The sequence below is a fragment of the Urocitellus parryii genome, chromosome 12, assembly GCF_045843805.1.
Source record: "Urocitellus parryii isolate mUroPar1 chromosome 12, mUroPar1.hap1, whole genome shotgun sequence".
NCBI classification, from domain to species: domain Eukaryota; kingdom Metazoa; phylum Chordata; class Mammalia; order Rodentia; family Sciuridae; genus Urocitellus; species Urocitellus parryii.
Window position 1 is genome coordinate 6,362,257 of NC_135542.1, and position 19,418 is coordinate 6,381,674.

Sequence of the window (19,418 nt, forward strand, 5' to 3'; positions counted from 1 at the left end):
ACAGAAATAAGACTGCTAATTGAAGTTTTAACAGGAATCATGGAAGCCGTGTGCTAAATAAAACAAAAACATTATTTTTTTTTTTTTTGTACTAGGGATTGAATCCAGGGGCACTCACTTAGCCACTGAGCCACATGCCCAGCCCTTTTTAATATTTTATTTAGAGACCGGATCTCACTGAGTTGGTTAGAGCCTCACTAAGTCGCTGAGGCTGGCTTTGAACTTGAGATAATCCTGCCAGCTAAAATGTTAATTTTTATAGTGCAGAACCATCATGCACATGACAAGAAGGCAAAAACTGAAATAGACTGGGCACCCCAGCTACTATTGAGCATGTGAAGTATAAGAAGGCCCCTGCCGAGGTGTGGAAAGCTAAGCTGTACCACTGTGTGAAGTTGGAGAGATGTGTGATCTATGATCTACCAGTACTGTACGTGGAATGTCTGCTTGTGCCCCAAGGGACATGCACAAGGGAGTTCCTAGGCGGGCACCTCCACCAACCACTCACTAGGTGGAGGAGGGAGAATTGCAAGTTCTTAGGAAACTGTCTCAAAATAAAAATATAAAGTGCTGGGGATGCAGCTCAGGGCTTGATCACCCCTGGTTTCAGTTCCCAATACTGGGGAAAAGGAAGGAGTTCCTAGGAGCCCTAGGCATACTAGACAAACACCAGAAATAATATGAACGGTATGCAGCCGTGGTAGGAGGAATAGATGAGGATTAGTGTATTCCATCCTCTCCGGCAGCATGGATGAGTCTCACCAGCAAAATGCTGAGCAGTAGAAACTGGTGCTCAGGGATGAACGTGCAAGTGATGAAATATGAAGTGGGGAAGGGGCCTGGGAGACTTCTGCGGCTCTGGAGTAAACTACCTTCCTGATGGAGTGAGGGTGGGGTGGATATTTGCTTTGTCATAATTCACTAACTGGATTCCATGGTTTTATCTCTGTGTTATATATAGTAACAATACATTTTTTAATGTTTTAGTCTTTTTAATGTATCTTCTCCCCGATTGAATGTCCTGTTCCTAGGACCTCCATGTGTCCTATTTCTGAAAGCCAAAAATAACTTCAGCCTTATCTTGTGTTTTCTTTTTTTTTTTTTTTACTTTTTAAACAATTTGTTCTGATTAGTTATACATGACATTAGAATGCACTTTGACATATCATACATAAATGAAGTATAACTTCTCATTCTTATGGTTTTACGTGAATCACACCAGTCACATAGTCATATATGCACATAAGGTAATAATGTTTGATTCATTCTACGATCCTTCCTACCAGCCTGCCTCCTCCCTTCCCTTCACTCTCCTCTGCCTAATTCAAAGTACCTCTATTCTTCCCGACTGGTCCCCCCTCCTCACGGTGACTTAGAATCTGCCTAGATCAGAGAAAACATTTGGCCTTTGGTTTGGGGGATTGGCTTCTTTCGCTTAGCATGATATTTGCCAGCTCCATCCATGACATTTTTAAAGTGCCACCTAGAATAAAGAACTATCCTTCAAACTGCATGTACGATTTATGAGACTTCTGGACAAAGTAAAATGAAAACGTGGATTTATTAAGCAAGATGTGTGAGTATACGTGGAAGCAGGTAAGGGAGAGATGACAAAGGGTGTGGGCCCACATTTGTGGATGTAGACATGTGACTGGATTTGGAACCAGAAAACTGTGTTTGTCTCCTCTCTCCCTGTCCTTCACGTATGACCTTGGGCGAGTCAGTCAATCTGTCTGAAACTTCAATTTTCTCATCTCTCACACGGGGATAACTCTTCCCCTTTCTTCTGCCTTGTTGGATTGTTTACAAGATATGAAGACTGAGGGAGAAAATCCGTATACAATGCTTTGTAAACGGTAGAGCTCTCGGCTGCAGCTCGAGTACAAGTGGTCTTTGTGTCTCTGAAGTGCTGGCATTCGGCAGCATGTGCAACTCTCTTTACCATAGACACCCTGGAAGCCCACTCAAGCCTCCTGATCTCTGTCCGGGGGGAGAGAGCCGACTGACCCGGGGCTGGGGAAATTCTGGCACTCAAGATACTCAAATCTCAAAAGAAGATGCATTTGGGAATTAACCAATTGGAGTCACTGAAACCTGGTAAACTTTTCACTGAGTATCTGTGAATTTGGTTGCTCTAGGCTCCACTCTCATTGTGGACTGCAACATAACAGATTCGAAGGAGAACACCAACCTGCGCTGCTGGAGGGTCAACAATACTTTGGTGGACACCTACTACAGTGAATCCAAGCGCATCAGAGAGGGCATCGAGTAGGTGCTTTGTTCCTCTGGCTTCTCTAAAACCTAGCAAGACTGTCTCCACCTACTATCTGCTGCTACTGCTGCTGCTTACAGACAGCTCCCGCCACCTGCTCAGCCACCGCTTCTCTGGGCTTTGTCTTTTCAAGATTGCAGTGTGCTGTGTGGCCAAGCAGCTGGCTCAGAGAGGTGAGCCCGGCCTAAGGGGCTATGCAGCAAAACCTGAAGCGTGCGTGCCTCAGTAAAAGAATGTCCATTTCTCTCAACTTCTGCTTGAAACCAGCCTCTTCCTATTCAGTTACATCCTGAACCACTGGTCTTTGAGGATTAAATAGTAAAAACCAGAGCCAAGGCAGGAGTTCTTGGGGAGAGAGGACATAGCTCCCAGTGAACTGAGTATAAACTCAATGTCTGGAGGTCTGATTGGAGTGGTGTAAAATGGGCCCCGTGACCTCAGGGCAATAGAGCTTGTGCAGGGCCTAGAGGTGGAGCTGAGTTAGAGGAGCAGGGCTTTTGGGCGCAGAGATCATGTCTCTCACTAACAGAACCATACTTGCTTGCCACTATCCAGAAGAAAATGCAAATTTGGAACCACATAATCTATACACCTCATGGAGTCACTCAGTGAAGTATTCTTAAGGTAAAAAAAAAAATTCTTAGGGTGAAAGTGTTCTTCAGGGGCGGGGAGAAAATACATAATTTGTCTCCAGAAAAAAACATTATGAATGATGTTGGGTTCATCTGACCCAAGCGTTATGCTCAACTGTTTTCTTTTATAGAACCAATGTTTCTTTTCCGGAACACATTTTCTACACGGTAAACATAACCTTCTTAGAAGTGAAAATGGAAGATTACGGACTTCCATTCATGTGTCATGCTGGAGTGTCCACAGCCTACTTCATGCTAACACACCCAGGTAAGGTCCAGTGTGTCACCCACTGCTCAGCATATGTTCAAAGTGCTGGGCAGGAAATGCATCTGACAGAGAAGGGGAAGTCACGTGTGCAATGGTGACACAGGGCGGTGGAATTGAGTAGAAAACCCAGGTGTGTCACCTGGGGAAGAATTGGTGCCTTCTCCTACTCTGCATGGAGTAAGGCTTCGATAAAGTAGCATCTTTGAAAATGCCACATTCATATATATTGATAATGTATGCATTAAAATTCCAGGAAACTTTGAATTTTCCTTTACAAAACCTCATTGTTCAACTTGTATGACCATTTAGTTGCAATTTTCAGCTTTTAGATTGTTACAAATAATTTCCTATGCAAATAAAATGCTTATGCATATTTTCACCACATAACTTTACAAACTTATATATGATTCTGATATTTGAGCAGACATGCTCCCCACTCAACAACTGTATAGAGCTTTTAAAGGATGCATTGGAGGTCTTAAAGCCAGAGAATAGAGAGTAATAATAGAGGGTGATATCAGAGCCTTGAGATCAACTAAGTTGATAACCTACAAGAGAAGTGTATGAGATACCTTGTAAAATGCTGTGTAGTTTACCAAGGCATTTTTCCTTGATTCTTTTAGTATAATCTCTCTCTCTCTCTCTCTCTCTCTCTCTCTCTCTCTCTCTCTCTCTCTCTGTGTGTGTGTGTGTGTGTGTGTGTGTGTGTATAACTCATATACAACAGAGAGCTTGAATGGCCAGTGTTCCTTAGTAATCAGTTAAACCTATGTTCTTATGCATCTAGCTAAAACCCTTCCGGAAGTGTTTTTCTAGAAGTTAACAGAAAGCACAGGGGTTGCTGTATGAAGCTAGCAGATGTGCATCTGCTTCTGCCAAGCTCCTGACATTTTGTGTGTCCACAGCCTTCCTTAGAATAGTGGGGAATAAGGATGTGTGCCCAGTGTCCTGCGGTTCTGGGTGTGCATTCTCTCCCTGGGCTGTGGCCAGGAGGCCAGAATCCCTCTGTCCCAGCTGTGTCTGCTCTGCGGGGGCACACAGCAGCTGCACACCTCTCCCTGGACCTGTGAGGAACCGCTGTGGTCACACCAGGAGGGAGGAGCCTGGAGCCTATCCGTCTCCGCTGCCCACTCTTCCTCTTCCCGTTGGCCTCTCATCAGGAGCCAGTTTCCACCACTTTCCTCCGGTGGGTCTTGTGCACCCATCTCTCTCTGTGGTCTCCTTCCTGAGGTCCTGTCCTAAGTGCTGACTTTCTCTCTGCACCCTCACCCCTGACAACCTCACTTTCTCTACGGCTTCGGAGCCAGCCCTGTGCAGGGACCAATGTCTTCCCCTGTGTCCTGCCTTCCCACCCGTGTGCTAGGCCACAGACACCTTGGCTGAAGTGTGAAAACACGCCGACCCTCTCAGACCTCCTGGTTCTCTGCCAAGGCCCAGTGAGTTGCCGAGTTCTATGGAGACTTCCTGTCCACTTCCACTGCTAACCTAGACGGGGAGTGTTTCCAACCCGGGACAGCAGGGTCCAGGTGTCCAGGGTCACAGGTCATGGCTTTACCATTTAGGAGTTGTGTGACCACAGTGTTGTCATGATCATAACGGGACCTTCCACGGAGGGTTGTGGTTGAGACTGATTTGGAATTTCGGTTTTTAGTTTTTTAATCGTGAAACATAACACACCTATGAGAAAGGACATATATGATTTACATATTACATAGCAAATAATCACATAGCAGATTCATGCCAAGCTACCACCTAGATTAAGAAAAACAACCAGACACACATTACCAGACCCAAAGAGCCTCGGCATTTCCTTCCTGATCAAATCATCCTTTTCCTGCCTAGATAATTACTTCTCCAACTTTTAGGAAAGTCATTGCTCTTCTTTCCCATCTGTGTTGCTAGCCCTAAAAAGTACAGTTTAGTTTTGCCTGTTTTTGAGCTTTATAGGAAAAGGATTCTATAGTATGAATTCTTCCTATGACTTTCATTTCCTCGTAGGTGTCTGGGTTGTGTTGGTACCTCAGTGATGTAGATGTGGCTGTAGCTCATTCATTTTTCTTGCTGCGTCCTGTTCCTTTGAACAGCTAGATCATCATGCATCCACTTTACTATATATGCACATGGACATTTGAGTTGTTTCCAGTTTAGACTATTAGCCAATAATCCCACTGTGAAGCTTCCTGGATGTGTGTCCTGGTATGCATGCAGAATATCCTCTCTGCTACAGTTTTAGGAGTAGAGTTGCCTCATGAGAGTGTGTTATTGGCCTTTCTATATAATGTCACAGTGTTTTCCCATACGATTGGACCAATTCATACTCCTGTTGCCTATCACAGTGCAGGAGAGAATCAAGAGATAATTTTGCAGAGTGACCACAGAGCCTGACATTTTAGTGAATTCTTAAAAAAAAATATGTTTGTTTGCATTACTACTATCCTGGTTCTGGTTGACTCTTATGGATTTGGATGATCATATTAATTTTATTAATGACTTCCTTGCTTTGAGAACTTTCTCGGGTCAACTTATCTCCTGGTGACTGTTATAGAATTACCTTCTCCAAGGATGACTGGAACTCCACCACTTCCCTGTCTGGATATTAGTCCCACCTCCTTCCCTCTGGGATAAAAATGACCCTCCATAGCTTGGCATTCTCATCCCCCCATCTACCTCTTCCCACTAACTTATTGGTTGTCTCCTTTGTCTGCCCTATGAAATAGATCACAGACAAAGGCAGGTCCTCTCTGGGCCTCATATTTTGAGAAAGGAGACGACTTTGAAGCCAGTGAGGGCAGAATTGCTTTTCAAGCGGTGAGCAGGGCAGAACCTGCAGACTGGCTTAGGCCAGAGACAGGAACTCATGGTCAACCCCAGAGAAGAGGGGAAGAAGAGAAGCCTTGGAGATACCACGAGACCTGAAGTTACCACTTAAATCTGCTTCAACCTAGAAGTTTGACTTCCTTGTTTAGTAACCTCACCTGAATCTGGCCAATACAGATTTCCATGCCAATCCTAACCTGTCAGTCTCCTGAGATGCTGGGATTATAGGCGTGCACCACTTCAATCAGCTGCATTTTGTTTTGTTTGCCCTGAGTTCTTAGGAACCTCACCCTCTTAAATCCAGGCTTCTTGGTTTTCTTGGGGGCAAAGTCAAGGTTATAACTTCTCCATTGGACTTCCTTCTTTTTGCTGAGAACACCTCCAGATTTGAATCTTACCAGTTTGTCTGAAACAGAGTCACTAAAAAGTTGTTTAGATTATCTGTCCCTTCCATAAATTTTTTTGATCACTTTTCCTCACCGACCATTTAGACTTTGTCATATTTCAAAAACTTGACCTTCATGCTATTGGCAAATTTAAAGGCTGATGGTGGCCACATGGACTCGAGTGACAAATACCATTTTTAACAGGGTTTCGGACATACCAGCAGTGAGTTTTCCATTTGCTCCTATTTCAAACTCCATACTCCCTTTGAACTTTCTCATTCCAGTGTCATCTTTCAGCACACTTGCAGAGCATAGAGCATCAACACACCTGAATGCAATGAATGACCAACTCAAGAATCCTGGGGTATCTCTCCTGCTACCTGACACAGGGGCTCTTTGAATCTGATAAATATTGGGGCCATCGTCACCCTATCATGGCTGCTTATCACACCAAGACCCCTGAGTTGTGCATTAGGTCTCCCTAGACATGGATTCTCCCAAAGGAAGAGGGGTGGTGTTGATTCAAGAAGGAGAAAGAAGGGCTGACATGGTTATAACGTGGGGTCAGGATGGGATTTGGCCCCAGTGCATGGAGCATTTCCTCCTGGCTGCATTGGGACTTAATCAATATACATATATATATATATTTTTTTGGGGGGGGGCGGGAGCACCAAATGTGCTTTTTTATTTTAAACTAAATTATTTTTTAATATATATATATTTTCAATTGTCAAAGGACTTTATTTAATTTATTTATATGTGGTGCTGAGAATCGAACTCAGTGCCTCATACACACCAGGCGAGCTCTCTACCTCGGAGCCATGACCCCAGCCCCCAAATGTGCTTTTTGTTATTGTACCTTATGGTGCCACGTATTTCAAGATCTGCAACAGGAAACAGAAAGTCTTGGGCCTCATGATGTTTACAACATGGTGTGGCCTAGGGGAGATGGTGATAAGCTCTTTAGTAAATCTTCTTTTTAAACGAAATCCCTCTGGGAGGGACCCTTCATCTTCCGGAGGATCAGGAAGGGGCTGTGAGGAAGTGGCTTGTGAGGTGGGTGGCAGGAATGGGAGGATTTCTCTTCCTCTCTCCCACTTCCTCTTTCCAAATTCCCTCTTTCCTAGAGGCTCCTTCTTTGGGGGCCCAGGTTTGGCTGTGGTGAGGTGGGATGCTGCTCTTCCTCTTTGTGTGTGTGTGTGTGGGGGGGTCGGGTGGGGGGCCTTGCTCCCTGGAGGTGGGCCCCAGAGGGACTGCTCCTTTCCTTGGCCAGCTCTGCCCAGGGCTTGTCCATCCCCATCCTTGCACAGGAAGCAGAGCAGAACTGGAGCAGCCTCTCAGAACCTGTCTCTCACCCAGGGCCCCAGCCTGGACTCCTGGCGCCCAGAGGCCTGGATGAGGGCTTCCTTCTCAGGCAGCAGCGATGGCTTCCGGGGAGACTCGGGAGTCATGCAGCTCCGTGATGGGGGAGCAATGTGATATAGGATCGTCATCGGGACGTGCCGTGGATCAAGACTGTGCAGTAAACACTGGGGAATGTTTCAAACAAACCGCTGGAGCATCTGGTGCTGACCACCTAGAACCAGGACGTGCAGAGTTGGAAAGCAGCTGTCCTGCAGTGGGAACGAGAAGGAAGACTTCTGCAGTTTTCCTCTTCCTAGTGCCCAGAGCCCATTGGCTCCCTAAAATCCATGGCCCAGATCAGATTATTCTACTCCCATACCCGTTCTTTAAAGAAATAAGTAGGGTCCTCATTGATGTTGAGTACACTTTCCTTTGGAATTTGTACTATAATGTCCCTGAATAAAGAGTTTAATCAACTCTTTGGATTCTGATGATGTTGTTTTGCTGTCATCTGTAGCTCCAGATTTCCGCGCTTACCTGATAGGAGGGCTGATTGCTTTGGCCGTGGTGGTCACATCTGTTCTGTGCATCTACAATTACTTTAAGATCGACATTGTACTTTGGTATCGGAGTGCCTTCAGTTCCGAGAAGGCCAGAGAAGGTAAGTGTGTGTATATTCTCTGAGAAATGCTTACAATCGGTATCTTGTCGTCAAATAGACTTTGTCGTATTTCACAAACTTGACTTTCATGCTATTGGCAAATTCAGAACTCCCTGGAACTCACAGTGCTTCAGAGAGATCTGTCCACGATCACCGGGATTTCTTGTCTCCGAGAGCAAAGTGCTGTCCTTCTGTGAAGTGTCCCCAGCACCATGGCAACTCGAGTACTGTTTATATTATGGGGAGTAGGAGCTGCCCTCTCTTAGGTCCAGGATGTGTTACCCAAAGGGGTTTCCGGGTCCAACTCTCAATGTTGAAGAGACATGGAGCTGAGTGTGAATTTGAGTTCCCTGTTTCCTTTCCTGCCAGAGCTATTTGACAAGAAGGTTCCTCAGGGTGACCCTCAAGGGGTGGTGTGGTTGTGACTCTGCACTCTCTCTCTCTTTCTCTGGTCTCAGAATGGATGTGACCTTGAAAAAGGTAGTAAATCTGCTTTAATGTTCTTTCGTTGCTTGGAAAAATTGGTACAAAGCCAAGAGGAGTCCGCACAGCTGGCGTGCGTAGGGATGTGCATACTTAAACCTTTCCAGTCCAGAGACTTGCAGAGCTGATCAGAGCATGTTTTTATAAGTAGCTAATGTGTAGAAGAGCACGGTTTACTCCAAGTGCCTGCTTTTCATATGAAAATTATGGTACAAGTTACTGTCCACTTACTGGATAAAATATAGATGTCCTAACCAGGACTAACTTCCAAGTTAAAAGTCAGGATTAAAAATTGGCACCACAGGGGCTGGGAGTGCAGTTCAGTGACAGAGCACTTGCTTAGTATGTGAGACCCTGGGCTCCGTTCCAAGTACCAAAAAGAGAAAAGAAAATAGAACAATGAGAAGCATCGGCAGACCCCGAGCAACGTAGAGAGCAGCAGGTGCCTGGTGGGTGATGAAGTGCCATGTTGAACTCTGGTCTTGTGTGCCAAGTGCAGCATGTAGCACTGTAGGGCTGCAGATGGATTGGGGGGGTGTGTATCTGGCTTTGGGTGCTGTCAGCACAGAGTTTGCTCTAAGCGCTTGTGACTGTCATCCTTTTTGAGAAGAGGATGGGGTCCACCACCACTTATTTCTTCTGACACAGATATGAGTGGTTCGGCTGCTTTCTGTCTTGACTAACAGGATCGCCTGGCTGACGTGGTCTTTCTGGAAGGTCTAGCTTTTCCGACTCCTTGGCATTTGTCTCTCTCTGACTCACTGGAACTCGCAGGAGCAGGATTGGCTGTGAATTATTGGTATGGAGCAGAGTGCCTGGTGAAGCTGACTGTCAGTGATTTGAGGTTAACAGGAAAAGAAAAAAAGGAATAGTGACTCATGCCAAGCAGACACGCAGAGCAGAGGAGACTCAGAGAGCCCCACCCACGGCCAAACCTGGCTGTCGCCCAGTTTCCCCACAACCAGTGAGTGGGCTGACAGGCAGCCAATGGTCCCTTTAATTTTTAATTCCAGAAAGAATGTGTGTGCTTTGTGATTAAATTGTCTACACCTCGCTACCTTGTAATACAAGTGTTAGCTTTCACAACGAACTGGTGATAGACTCTGACGTTCACCCCGATCTCGTTTACGGCGTTGTTTCCCTGGAGGATATTTTCTAAGCCATCTGGGAACAAACAGAGTAATGGATGGCAGAGACAAGGGAGGGAGAGAGAAATGATGTCCTCTTACATAAGTAAAATAAGTCATCTACCCCAACTAGGTTCATCAAGCTGTGTGACATGGTGAATATAGGTGAGTCTAACTCGTGGTTTTCGTATGAGTCATTCTCAGGCCCGGCTGAAGTCAGAGAATTCTGTATATCCTCTGTCAAGCTCTTCTGGCAGGTGGGCATGTGTGCACAGGAATGGAGGGATTAGTTTACTAAGCTCCTGGAGGGATCGCACCTGCCTCCTCATACTCCAGGTAGGTGTGTGGAGAATGTGCATGGAGAGCAGAGGAACTAGAAAAAAAAACCAAAACAGATACAGTGAACAAAGGGTAGAAAGGTTAAATAAGCTGGAGGTAGAGCTAATGACAAGTCTTGGTTGTTAAGGCTGAATTTGTTTTCAAAGCTAAAGCAAAGGCAATTACAAGATTTATTAATATGCTGTTCACAAAAACCTTTCAATTGCTCATCATGAGAGAACATGGTGTTTTCTGGGACTCATTCCCAAGGGAGATTTTTTTTTGGGAATGTCCTCTGTTTAAAGGGTGTGATATAAAGAACCCTGTCTGCGACATTTCTGTGGTAAATGTATGACCATATTTTAGGTGTCTTTCCTTCTAGTGACTTCTCTTCATGCTGGAGCTGAATACCCCAAACCATTAAAGGCATTTAGATGAAGGTACATTGAACCTGTCCAATTTTTTTTTTCTTCTGCTCTGGGTTAATCAAGTCTAAAATTTAACAATATCAAATTGAGAGAAAAGTCAAGAATTGAATAGTTTTTAGGCAACCTTTCATAAATACTAGTTTATAAAAGTTAGATTTTTGTGTGTGTGTTTGGCAAACAATCAATAAGAGCACATGCACATACTTTAATATTGAAGATCAGGTTGAATCTCCTCAGAAAATGAAGGGCACTGGGCCAGGATGTGGATAAACTGTCACCTCCCCAGGATAGAGGGATGGCCCTGTGAGCGTCCACAGGGCTTATTGTCCTCAGAATGCTCCCCAGTAGGTCTGTGTGTCTGAAATGTTCTTGATGAAATAGGATGTGGTCAGCCCATGGTTATTTGCCGTTTCTTTAGCTATGGCTGGGAAACGAATTACCTCAAAATGTCCTGGTGTAAAATAGCCCTTCATTCTGCTTCTGGGTTCTGTGGACCAGGGATACGCACGACACAGTGGGGACAGCCCAGCTCAGTTCCAGTTGGACCACTGGCAACTGACTCTGGCTGATGGCTTCAGCCCCTCTGTGCAAGAGCCTCTTCAAGTCTTCTCTCTGTGTGTCACATTTGAGCTTCTTCAAGGAATGGTGGCTGTTTAACCGGGTGAGCATTTCAGGAGCAAGAGAACCCGGGAAAAGTTGTGCTTTCTGGTATAATCAAGGCCTCCTGGATTTCTACTGCCAATTCCACTACCTCCTACTTTTTGAGGCAGCCATGGAGGCCTCCCTAATTTCAAAGAAGTGGAAATAGATTCCCCTCTTTTTAGGGGTGTGGCAACATTCTGAAAGAACAGGTAGGACCAGAAATGTGGCTGGGGCTGCCTTTGGAGAATACAGCCAGGCACAGTTGCACAAGATTGATTGGGAATAAGCTTTATGCCGTTCCCTGCATGATCTTTTAGTATACTGGTCAGTGAATTATGGATCGGTCCATCGAAAGTGATGAAAACACATTGCATTTTTTAAAACAAGGCAGCAAAGAGTATTTTTATTCAAAAGCATTAGTCAGAGGGCTAGGGATGAAGCTCTGTGGTGGATCATGTGCCTAGCAGGTGAGAAATGCTGGGTTCACTTCCTGGCACTGCAAAAAAGAAAAAAAAAACTTAGAAAGAAAAAAAAATGAACAAAAAAGTTGAACATTTTTATATTTTGAATTTTAAAAAGTTTTTGAAAGGTGAGTTCTTGCCACCCACATATCTTCTGGGTTTGTAGTGCAAGGTGAATGTATATCCTCAGATGGCTTGTTTAGAAACAGAATATCAAAGCGAGGACACTTAGCAAAAGTGGTTCATTTTTTTTGTTTGCTTGTTTGTTTTAAATTAGAGTCAGTGGGGGCGGGGAGGAGAAGCAGAATGAGAAGAGGGAGAATCCAGTGGCAGGCTCTGGGACAGAGTGGTGACGGAGCTGAGGGCTAGCTATAGCTAAGAGACCAGGGGAGCTATTCTCTGGGTTGAGCAAACCACCAACACAAACAACCCTCTTTCAGAGACAAAAGGATCAATATTACCAAATTTTCGAATGGGGAAATTTAATTCCTTCTTAAAATTTTGAAAAACATAAACATTTTACAAAATCTTTCTCTTTTTTTTTCCTTCATTTTTTCTCTCTTAATAAAAAATTTCTAGTTTCAGGAAGTTGAGTGTGGGACATTAAAGTTTATACAGAAAAATATCCACTATTTGCAATGCTGGTCTAGTCTGGAGACCTTTAAGATTTCACAGAAAGTTCAGTGGTGTTGGATTTTGGTCATCTCTAGACACAAATTTAATTGTTCCCTTAATGAATGTCCCATGATCCCATCCATTAAAAGGCTGAATCCACCCATGATCTAGAATCTCCCTGTCCAACAACATAGATGTAACCTGTCTAAGTCTTTGCAAAATGGAACTCCATTCAGACGTTCTCATCGATACTGATCGGGCACTCTTCTGAGCAGGGTCCTGCTCCTGGTGCTGAAGGTAGAGCAGGGAGCCAGAGTCCCCAATATCACCCAGCGTCCTTCATGGCAGAGGGTGGGGAGAAGTGCATGCACGTGCAAGCATGGTACAACTGCATCATGTGCATGTATGTGTATGACGGCATGTGCCTGAGCATGTGTTTGCAGGAGCATGCACAGATGTGTGTGTACACGTGCCTTGTCATTCTCCACAGGATGGCCAAGATTGGTGACCCTCTCCTGGCGACCGGCAGTGTTGGTATGGGAATTGATGGAACAAGAGAAGGCAACATGCCACCCAGAATAGTATGCATTTTATCTACTGTCAAAATAGACTTTTTAATGACTGTTACACAGAAACTAGAGATTTTGATTCCACTTGTTAATTTCTGAACCACACCTTTCTCCAGGTCTGTTCATCCAACTCCCCTAAAAAGAGAAAAGACAAGAATGGCTGTCCCCCTGGTACCCATTAAGTTGGCTCTGAATTTCCAAAACCTGAAGCTTGAAATCACCTATTCCAATGAGATGCCCACAGCTGGGTGTAACCGGCTCTTCTTCCACTCACACCCTCTACCCCAGTGTCATTCCCAGGATTCCTGAACAGGCCATCAATGTTCCCCGTCCCACACTCGTCTGAAGCTGCTCCCCTTTGTGCCTGTTGACCCTGCACTCTCAGACCCTCATTTCTTTAAAACCCTCTCTGTTGCATGTCCTTTGCAATTTTTATTAAGAGCTCCAGAGGATGGGGACTTTCCTTTCTTTCTGGTTCTTCTGTTCACTTAGCTGTCGTCATCTTGTAGTGCCTCGGGTTGTTTTACTTCTGTGTATGTGAATGGTCTGCCCAGTTATGTCCTGTGTCTAGTTCCTCTTTGCCCTGAGCGGAGGGACTGTTCTGCTCTCAGTGAATTCTTGCTCATTCTCATGATGGTGATGTGGGCTGTTGCATGGACTTCTCGGCCCTGCAAGGCACAGTCACAGTCCACTCAAAGGCTCGTTCTCTCACTGCAATGCCAGCCTGCAAAACTGAACTGACGGAATTTACTGGTGGGTCTAAATCAAGAGGGACTGGGCTCACTTTCCCTGGTGAAGCATGCACTGAGGATGATGTTGGTAGAATCTCAGTCTCTTCTTGTTTTGGGCCCCATTTAAAGGCAGCGGCGTCCATAAAATCAGAGGCCTTGGGCTGGATTGAGGAATTGCAGAATGAAGTCAGTGTTCTGCTTCAGCTTCATCCTCATGCAGTGGGGATGGGTTGGTGTCCCATTCTCAAATAGTAGGGCTACAGTGGCCTGTGAGGGCCAAGTTGGTGGCTGGACACACAGAAGTCATTGAACCCAAGGACAGAGGGCTTCATGGCAGCAGCTCAGGTGTTCGCCTTGTCCACCGAAGGGGATTCAGTAGGAATCACTGTGTGAGTGGCTCCCATTTCCTTTTCAGATGGGAAGCTGTATGATGCATACGTATTGTACCCCAAGCCTCAAAAAGAAAGCCAGAGGCACGATGTGGACACTCTGGTGCTGAAGCTGCTGCCCGAGGTGCTGGAGAGACAGTGCAGATACAAGTTGTTCATATTCGGCAGGGACGAATTCCCCGGACAAGGTGCGTTTCAAGTGAGGTACCCAATAGTAAATGAAAAACGGGAAGGAGATCCCTGTCTGCCTCCATGTTGCATACAAATGGCACACTCTGCTCCCCTTGCCCTGAGAGCGCTGGGAAGGCCGAGACTGGAGCTCAGGCAGGTGGAACAAGCTGCCGTCTCTCATCAGGCCCATCAAGATGCCCCTGTCTGGGATTCTGGTTGCAGTCCTGCAAGCCCGTCTTTGGAGTGAGGATGTAGCTTACCTGTTCATGTGAACAGGTAGCCAGGAACACAGCTTTGGTTCAAACACTGAAGGAAGAAAACGATCATTTGACCTCCTGTAATTGAGTCTATCTACTGAATTCCCCAATGGGTTTAAATATACAAGTCAGGTAATGTTAAAGCTGATTTATGAAGCTCAACTCCACAGGCTCCTTCTCTATCCAAAAGAAGTGGAAGTTTTTAATAGACTTCTCCCATTTCATTTTGGCATGAGGTTTGGGGCAATTCATTCAGTATCTGAACCTCGCTTGTCTCATCTGTAAAATGGGCATAGGGATGCTTCTTTAACACCGCTACGAGAACTAACCTGAGTGGGGTCCAGTAGGGAGCTTAGGACAGCGTCAACATTTGACACGGAAGTTCCCTCTCATCTCCTTTGTTCTCCTTTGAGGGCTCTGCAGCAAAATGTCTATGATCTAAAATCCTTTTTTTTTTTTTGGTACCAGGGATTGAACTCCCCAGCACTCAACTACTGAGCCACATCTCCAGCTCTATATTCATGTTTAATTTAGAGACAGGGTCTCACTGAGTTGCTTAGTGCCTTGCTTTTGCTGAGGCTGGCTTTGAATTCATGATCCTCCTGTTTCAACCTCTCGAGCTGCTGGGATGACAGGCGTGTGCCATTGCGCCTGGCTGTTTTTTACTCACTAGGAAATACATTTGCTCACTAATGGAGCAGTTGATCACGGAGTTCTTCCATACACTGTGTACTTGTCCAGACACTAGAAACCCAAAGAACCGGTCCTCGGGGAGGTGACAGTCTACTCTTACATCCCCTTGGAGGCAACTGCCCACCAAATATCTGCAGAGCCAGGCTCCCCGCCTCCCCACCCTGGCCCCAGCCCCACAAGCCATCATCAGTGGGTGTTATTTGGTTTCTAAATTAGTCACATAAATTCTGGTTATTTAAATAGCTGTAAAGAACAAAAGGAAAATACAAATGTTAGACTAACACAACATTTGAACTAACTACGTTTTTCCTGTCCTTCTAAAATTTATTTTACAAATCTGTTCATTCTGTAATCGATAACAGACCTTCAGCAACTGGGGGGATACAAAGCTAGGCATGATAAATACTTGTTAGCTAGGGAAACTGACATAACAACAGACTTCCCCAAACAAAACCAAACACAAGTCATGAGAGAGCCAGGAAGGCTTCAAGTTTTATGAATCCATTCCTGCCCAGATCCGGTTGATTTTAAAGGCCATTTCCTCTCCGCAGTGACCCTTTCTAATGTGCTCCGTAGCATTACCACCCAGGCTGTTTTGATCTTGAGCTCTTCTGAGTCTTCAATTCTTTGTTTCCAGCTGTGGCCCATGTCATTGATGAAAACATTAAGCTGTGCAGGAGGCTGATCCTCATCATAGTCCCCGAGTCGCCCAGCTTTGGTCTGCTAAAGAACATGTCAGAAGAACAAATTGCCGTCTACAACGCCCTCATCCAGCTTGGGATGAAGGTCATTCTGATTGAACTGGAGAAGATTGAGGACTACACCACCATGCCAGAGTCGATTCAGTACATGAGGCAGAAGCACGGGGCCATCCCGTGGAGGGGGGACCTCACAGAGTCATCTCAATGTGCCAAGACCAAGTTCTGGAAAAGAGTGAGGTACCACATGCCGCCCAAAAGGTTCCCGCCTTCCTCCAGTCCAGCGGCTGAAGCCCGTACCCTGCAATTTCCCAGCCGGCAAATGGAGACCAAGATGGGGCTCATCAGCCGCTGACGGAGAATTGTCCCCTCTTGGTATCTCGTGGCTGGCCAAGGATGCATTTCATTTGGGCTGTCTGCCCCAAAGCTTGCTCTTTTGTACTGCTTGGTTGGTTTGTTTTGATCAGACTTAGTTTTTTAGGGAAAGACATCACATCTCCTGATGGGCTGTTAACTCAACGGGTCCTGGAGACTGGTGAGCTCTCACTGAGCAAGGGATGGATGTGGCATGGCGGCCCCAGGGGAATGAGATACAGAGGTCTGTCAAGTGGACATACAGAGTCTGAAAGCTTGACTGTGAGTTCTGAACTTGGAGCTGGGGTAGCCTAGGGATGGCGGGAGGGGAGCCAGTGACTTGAGGAAGACTGGCCAGAACCACACTTTGTTTCTGCCCACCCAGTGTCCCCAGGGCTCTGCTCCTCAGCAGTATCTGAGGTGCTGGAATCCCCCTTCCTCGCTCCTCCAGGGCAGGCAAACAGTGTCACCACAGTTTCGGCCTGGTGTCCCTGGAAGCTACTTTTCGGTCAGCTAGAACAGGGATACTGCTATGAGTGTCCTGTGGTCACCCACCCAGGGGACCCTGTCCTTTGAAAGACTTTACCTGCCAAACCAAAATAAGTAAGATTTTTTTTTTTTAAACCAGAGAATGAACCCTGGGGGCAGTTAACCACGGAGCCACATCTCCAGCCAGCCCTTATTGGTTTTATTTTGAGACAGGGTCTTACTAAGTTGCTGAGGCTGTCTTTGAACTTGTGATCCTCTGCCTCAGCCTCCTGAGCTGCTGGGATTATAGATGTGTGTCTTCATGCCTAGCAAGGAGTAAGAATTTTTTTTTTTTTTTTTGATTTTTCCTTTTGGACGCAGGAGGTGGAGTCATTCTGGTCTGAGGAAAGCAACATGTGCTTTCCCTTAGTGAGTGCGCCCTTCTCAAAGGTTAGTTTATGATTTAACAATTTGCCAACGGTTTTTAATACTAAGAATTAGCTGCCAGGCCTCTTCGCTACTTTGCAAAACCTAACTTGAGGACATGAGTTACAGTGGAACCCTCTCCAGCCATGTTTGATGATCCCAAGATTTAAACAGCAGCCCGTGTTAAGGAAGAGCTATCCAGGGCTGGAAGTGAGTCAGCTCAGGGACAGGAGGCCAGGCCCAGCCACAGTGGTCCCATGTGGAAGGAGGACAGGGTGGCCAGGAGGGAGCAGGGTCCCGCAGGCCTGTGCCCCTGGAGTGTCTGGTGCAGGTGCCCCAGAGCCCTCTCCATTCTTTGAATTGACATTTCAAGGTGACTTAGCACCCAGCCCTCATTCAGTATGGTTATTTAACACCTGCTTCTAAAAAAGTTTAATTGTGGCAAAAACAGATGAACTTAAAAACTGACCATCCTAGTTATTTTTTAAGTGGACATTTCAGTGGCATCAAGCACATGCCCACTGGCTGTGAGGCTGTCACCACCACTCACCTCGGAGCCTCTCCATCTTTGCAGACTGAAACAGTGTGCCCAACAAATAAGCACCACCCCCAGACCCTGGCAACCGCCAGTCTTCTCTGGTCTGTGAGTCTGACCTCACGGAGGTGCAGTGGAGCAGTCTGCATCTGCCTGTGGCGGGTTAATTTCGCCGAGCCGAGCGCCCTCCAGGTTCGTCCTGTTCTTACACAGCGCCCCCTGTCGCCTTTCCTCCTTTCAACATGTTTTCTGCCTGGTGGGGAGAGTGAGGCTCTACTTCTGGAAAGTCCTCAAAAGCAAGAAGCTAATCAAGGGACCTTCTCATCAGATGCTTGTCATTTCTTTCTTTCTTGACCCCATTGACATGAGAATTCCTCATGGAGGATTTGAAGTACAATAGGGTTCCTCTTGCACCTGTTCCCCATTCCATCCCCTCACCGTCCAGGTCTTGGTCTGTCCTGGAGGTCTGTCCTCCAATGCTGGAGAAGCTGGGGACTGCAGGCTGGCTGAGGGCAGCTCGTAGGACAGTGCCTGGCTTGGAACCTGGCCACACCAGCCAGCCAGCTTGGAGCAGGGGCCACTCATCGCAGGGAGCAGAAAATCTGGACTCCCGTCGGGGAGTGGTCACCAGCTCACGCTTGTAGAGAATCTGGGGAATCCCCCTTGTTCTGATTTGGAACTCCCCTGTCCTTCCCAGTCATTTCCTCCAAAAGAGGCAGGAAAGCAGATGCAGGGTCCTTTTCAGGAAGTAGGGGACAGATTGGGGTGTGTCCTCTCTAAGGGGCTCCTAGTATGCCTGTGAATTTCAGGAAATGAATTCTCCAGTGACTACTTATTTATTCTGATGGCATTCACTGGACCTCAGTTGAGACTGGTTGTAGAAAAGAACCAATTCAATTCCAGAACTTTACTTTTAGGTCAAAAATCCACCCCTCCCCCACCCCATATGGGTTTGAAGTTTCTTTCTGTTTAAAAGTATTCAAGATGTATTATTAATTCAAGCTGTAATAACCTTAATGGATGACACTAGCATATTTTAATATTACTTTTATTAAAATATATTTTGTGTCTTATGTGAAAACTCTCTTTCTCAAAAAGACGACATCTCACATGTTTGAACGCTGGGCAGGGTTCTCCAGGTGGAATGATTTCATTGCTGTGCTCAGAGATTTGCAAAAATGGACACATGTTTTAAAATATTTTAAAGATTAGTAAGGGTTCCCCGTAGCAGTGATAATTTGATATAGGCCATGGGTATCTCTCTGTTAAACAAACCATTTTGGCTACATTTTTGGAAGTTTGGCTGACGTGTTTTCAAGCTCTCCAGCGGAAACTTCTAGTGAGTCAATAGACCTGGATGTGGGATAAAGATGCTTGTGTTAGCCTTTTGTTTTGTGTTTGTTTCTATATTTATAAGACCTGATCTCAGAATTTTTGAGGACTTTATCTAGAGGGTCAGTGATTAGCAACGTGGGTGAACGAGTTCAATCTAAATATTCTTTGAGAAGAAACTCAGCCTGACAATTTCAGTGGTACTTGATCTAGCCCAGAGGCACACATGCATCACAGGTCTCCGGAGCTGCGGCATCCTGTCATCTACAGGGGACACAGTGTGAGATCCCAGTGGATGCCTGAAGCTCCAGATGGTACTGAACCCCGTATGCACCATGTTT

At 45.8% G+C, this 19,418-nt stretch overlaps 1 protein-coding gene across 1 annotated transcript in view; it reads left to right on the forward strand.

Annotated features, from left to right (window-relative positions):
* Nucleotides 1–18,389, forward strand: part of Il1rl2 (interleukin 1 receptor like 2) — a 41,118-nt gene extending 22,729 nt beyond the window's left edge. The window contains 7 exon segments of the mRNA XM_026408611.2: nucleotides 2,139–2,268; nucleotides 3,036–3,172; nucleotides 8,237–8,380; nucleotides 14,170–14,331; nucleotides 15,902–16,232; nucleotides 16,234–16,410; nucleotides 18,191–18,389. Coding sequence (XP_026264396.2) covers nucleotides 2,139–2,268; nucleotides 3,036–3,172; nucleotides 8,237–8,380; nucleotides 14,170–14,331; nucleotides 15,902–16,232; nucleotides 16,234–16,410; nucleotides 18,191–18,389 — 1,280 coding nt within the window.
* Nucleotides 18,390–19,418: the final 1,029 nt, after the last annotated feature.